Raw genomic sequence first — 5,207 nt, 5'->3', positions numbered from 1 at the left:
TTGTATCATAAGGTCTGTCATTGAGTCAACTGGCGTGGTTTCGATTCCCCGGTTGTATGTGACAAGGAATAGGGTCGCCTGTCCAACCTCGTGGGTTTTCTCCGTGTCCTTCGGTCCCCCCCCCCCACACACACTGCCAAATATCACTACACGCAAGCAAATTATTGAAATAAAAAAATGAACCATATGTTAGTCCCCGAAGTGACCTAGTTTTTGTCGGGTAGACGTTACCCCCCCTCTCTCTCTCTCTCTCTCTCTCTCTCTTTCTCTCGTAACGCATCGCATGACAGTGGGGACCTAGCATTAAAGATAACGAATTAACACTGATCATCTGGTTTAATGATTTTTTTGTCTTTATTTATAAATCACAATATGCACCGAAATCACGTGGCGGCTTGTTTGTTTACATATTATCTAATATTTCCACAATGTAGAACACCTTGTGTCGATTTTTAAGGCGGTTGGTTATTTTTGTGAAAGTTGGATTTCGAAAAGAAATATGTTTAAGATGTAATTCAACTTACAAATTTCCCAACTATCCGCATCCACTGCATTGGATATAACCAAGCAAGTGAATTGATTCGTGAATAGTTAGATATTGTCTGAAAATATCGAAATTTGCGACAACTCTTTCTGTCAATATTTTAGCATTGGCACCAAATATTTCTACTACAGCATCGCAGAATATTATTGATTAAAGTTTCTGTAAAAATTGTTATTTGTTAAAAAGTCACAGGTCGGTCAAACATAATTTCATAATGATTTTATCTATCCTTCAACCCACGGTGTCCATTAATTATTCCCGCCATGGCTTCCTTGGAGGAATATGTATTCTCGTGATGCACTTGTCTAGCCTTCAACCCACGCATTACGATATCCGTTGTTCATATCCACCATGATTTCGTCAGTGGGACTCTGTGTGTTCCGATTGGGCTCTGGAGCTTTTTTGCAACACACCACGATTGTTACCATCTTTCTGGTAAATCTGTTAGTCAACCAAAACATCGGAATTATAACAGGTTTGATGGATGCTATACACAGGGTAGCTACCATGTATATCTTTGACCAACCTTGATCTGACCATGGTTCATCACCGGGTTCCAATAATCCAACAAAGTGTGAAACGTCCAGCAAAATGGAGAAGATGGCCACCAGAGCAATGTCTAATGGGAAGAATTTGTCTTGTATCTCATGTTTGTGAAAATCGGTTTCTCTGTGCGAATAATGAAATCTGATACACGAGAATGTTATAACAAAGATCATTAAGAAAACGAGGAGGTATGGTAAATAGGTCAAGATACCCACAACTTCTTCGTATTCGGGTTTTAAAAAAAAGAAACAGTTTGTTCGTTCGTAGGTTGTTGGTTCTGGGCGTCTAGGTGTCGTACTCGTTGTGGTCATGATGACCACCGCGCTTCCGATCCATACGGCAATACTCAAACCAACCCCCACATATACACGTCTTTTAATACAGACTCTCCATTTGTAGAGAACGTTATCCAGACATATGATAAATATCATCCAGGCTGATATTGCAGTGTAAACAAAGTACAATCCGTTGAATGTAACGAACATATCACAGTTACGGCTTAGAATAGCATAATCGGTGAGGACTGGCAAGACCAAAATCCCGAGAATGAAGGCGGACGCCGAATGGACCACTATTAACACATGCTTGATAGATCGACGTAAAACTGGACTGAAGAGGAATACGGTGATTAATATAATATTAAATATAGTTATTAACACCGAGAACACAATAAATGCAACAGTAGACGCATCATGATCGTATGGAGGTCTTGGGACTGAAGGATATTCTTCTTTGTACATTCTGAAACAAATAGATATAAGAGTTTACTTGGTTAGTAAGTTGTTGTGTTATAAAAGTATATTCCAGAATGATTAACATTGTAATTGTATGCCCTTATACTCTTGTTTACTTGGTTAGTAAGTTGTTGTGTTTTAAGAGTATATTCCAGAATGATTAACATTGTAATTGTATGCCCTTATACTCTTCTTCTGAATCGAAACCACGCCAGTTGACTCAATGACAGACCTTTTGATACAACACGCACACGCTAACCAGTCGCTCCCCCCACCCATTGGGATCTAAAGCACACGCGTCAGATCGCTCGACCACCTAACCCCACCTCTCCACCACAAAAATAATTGTCTGTAGGTACGGCCAACATTAAAGGTACCCCCAAAATAGTTCTAAAGAAAATTTGTAAATATCTCATAAGTTACGGCCGAGAAAGTTCATCCAGATTTTCCGGCGTGGTTCCCCCTTGTCAGTGACGCAGGACCGAGGACCTGCTCTAGTCGTCCGGATGGTACAAAAAACGAGGTCCCATGTACATATTTGGCGTGCACGTAAAAGATCCCTTGACAGTTGGAATTCGATATAAGAGTAGGCCATAGTGCCACTGTCTGGACAAAATCCCCTCATAGCACACTGTATGACGTATGCCCGTCTTCATTATCCCGGTCAGAAGCAGAACAGTAGGGCGTTAAACCCCATTTCATTTTCGTCTAAATTAGCCCAGTCGGCGATGAACAGTATAACTTTAACCCCTGTATTTTTTCACTGATAGTCATATTTATATGATTGTATATGATCTGCTTTATATCAATGGGACAAATGACCTAGATATTGACAGTGTAGATGTGACGTATATATACCTCGCTGTATGAATATACTAAAGCTGTATACTAAAACTGTGTACTGGGAATTGTTGTCTTGATACTAAAAGAATGCCATATTGGCTTTCATACTATTTTACCGTCAGCTTTATATCATTCTTTTAATCGTGACATCATAGTTTCAAGCTGAAGAATGCGTATGATAGCGCATATTTCTCTACTATCTACGATCATCGATAGAGTGACCTAGATAGACTGAGTAGACGTGAAGTGTACACCTCGCTCTCTGAATATATTAAACATGTTTACCTGAAATCGTTGCTCATTCTGTTGTTTTTAATACACCGGAATTAGTTACTACTAATACAGCACCATCATGTTGATTAATATATATGGATATGAAGACTTGTATTGGCCTACCATATTGAAATCACGTAAATCGTCTATTTATAGATATTGACATCACAGTCTTGAGCTAAAGCAAACCTACGTATTAAGGCTCGCAATACTCCCCACATTGAATTCAATGAATACATGTCTTGGCCTTTAATATGCTTTGGACATTCCGATTATCTTGATCTTTATAACCATAACGAGCTCAACATGTCACACTCATCTGAAAAAAAGAAGCGGGCTTGCAGTTTGTAATTTATTTTTTTGTAGATCAAGGGATGTAATTACTAATACGGATGCAGACCACCAATTAATTTCCTTAAATTTTAAACATGCATTATGCAAGAGCTAAATCTGCCCATTGCAGGTCTTTATTTTGGCCTGAAATGTTACCTAATTTATTAATTAGACATGATTAACTTATCCAGTCCAGAATTAACTATCAATGCCATCGTTAGCCTGCGATATTTAGTGGATATTAATACATTGTGTGATGGATAATTTAACGTAAAAAATGGATATTCGAGAGATCGTTTTTTATAGCACCGAAGTTAGTAATGATGCTCGAGACTGGCCTAAAATTGAATCGCTTATATCTCGATTCATCAAAGCGAAAAGAGTTGACTGAAATGTTCAGCATATTCTGTTTTCATTATCTAATTTTTAACTTTTATACCGAAAACTGCCAGCTCTGTATCTTATTTTACCTAATGCCCCTGAGGCGTTCAGCAAAATGTACAAAAATGCGATATAAGATTATATGATTATAAAATCCCTTTTTGGGTTCAATTCCAGCCTATTTGCTAAAAATTGTGGACGGAACCTGTGATTTTAGTATAAATTTAGTTTTGAAAATTAGGTGGAAATATTAATGTACAGGTTTGACTTTTTCTTATTTTAAAATACATTATGGGAGATAAGATAAAGAGATGGCAGTTCTCACTATAATAGTTAAAAAACTAGATAGTGTAAAGGTAATTTGCTGAAAATTTCAGTCAAATTGATCCACGATGAGCCGAGAACGAAGCGGATGAAATTTTCGGATAGTCTCGGTCATCATTACTAAAATCATTAATATAAACAGTATAGTCCCGATTATCCACTGTTTTGATTTAATTATCAATGGCCGTTAAGCGGCATATAGGAATCTAATCAAGCCAACATCGCAGGCTAGCCTTGACATCCAGAGTTTATTATGGTCTGGATAAGTTAATTAATGTCTAATTGATAATTTAGATAACATTTCAGGCCTAAAGAAAGACTTGTAATAAGCAGATTTTGCTCACGCATAATGCATGTTTAAAAAGGTTATAGACAAGAAGAAAATAAAGTGCCTAAAAATCATGATACGGTCTCACATCAACCCCCCAAATTACATAAAAATCCAGTCTTTCATCTGTTGTATAACGAACCTAAATGTATCAAATGTCTTTAGGGGTGGATGGTCGAATGGTTATCATGTGCGAGCTGTATCATAAGGTTTATCATTGAGTCAACTGACGTGGTTTCGATTCCCCGGTTGTACGTGACAAGGAGTAGAGTTCGCCTGTCCAACCTCGTGGGTTTTCTCCAGGTTCTCCCGTGGTTTCCTCTCACTGCTAAAGACTTCTACGCACAAGAGAATTATTAAAATAAATTGAATCATGTGTTAGTCTCAAAATGACCTAGTTTGTGTCGAGTGGACGTTACCCCCCCCTCTCTCTCTCTCTCTCTCTCTCTCTCTCTCTGAAATGTCTTTGTTTCCTTGCTAAATTAATAGATTAGGACATAAAAAAGAAAGATTTAGTCTTCATGTTCGTAATTATAAAAATGATCAAAACATGGGTGATCTATATTTTTTTTATGTGTCCTGGCTTAAAACAATTTGAATCATTTAAAGCTGGAATTCTTGCATTTCTCTCCTCATAAAGTAAATTATAGGACGCCATATCCTATAAATTCCATTGACTGGGTCTACAACAATACCGAAACGGTCTATCCCTTCAATATTTGTATCAGCGGATTGTTGGGCTCTTTGCGGTTGCAGATCTGAAGATCATTGGAATGTCCATAACATGTAATAATAATAATAATAATAATTCGTATAAATCGCTAGACTTCAAACAGTAGTATTTGCTTAAAGCGCTAACAAAGTTTACAGGAAACAGTTATAAGTTTTGAGTTTCTGTTTG

General features: G+C 37.4%; 1 protein-coding gene across 1 annotated transcript; it reads right to left on the bottom strand.

Annotated features, from left to right (window-relative positions):
* Positions 1-330: 330 nt before the first annotated feature.
* On the bottom strand, positions 331-3,298 carry LOC126820620 (uncharacterized). Its single transcript, XM_050548703.2, has 2 exons — positions 2,953-3,298; positions 331-1,831 (listed from the first exon to the last, which is right to left on the bottom strand). Exons 1-2 carry the CDS (start codon positions 2,967-2,969, stop codon positions 850-852), a joined length of 999 nt encoding a protein of 332 aa, XP_050404660.2. The 5' UTR covers positions 2,970-3,298; the 3' UTR covers positions 331-849.
* Positions 3,299-5,207: the final 1,909 nt, after the last annotated feature.

Source organism: Patella vulgata, chromosome 5 (assembly GCF_932274485.2).
Source record: "Patella vulgata chromosome 5, xgPatVulg1.2, whole genome shotgun sequence".
NCBI lineage: Eukaryota > Metazoa > Mollusca > Gastropoda > Patellidae > Patella > Patella vulgata.
The sequence above is the reverse complement of the archived record's forward strand: the minus strand, read 5'-3'. Positions and strand labels throughout refer to the sequence as shown.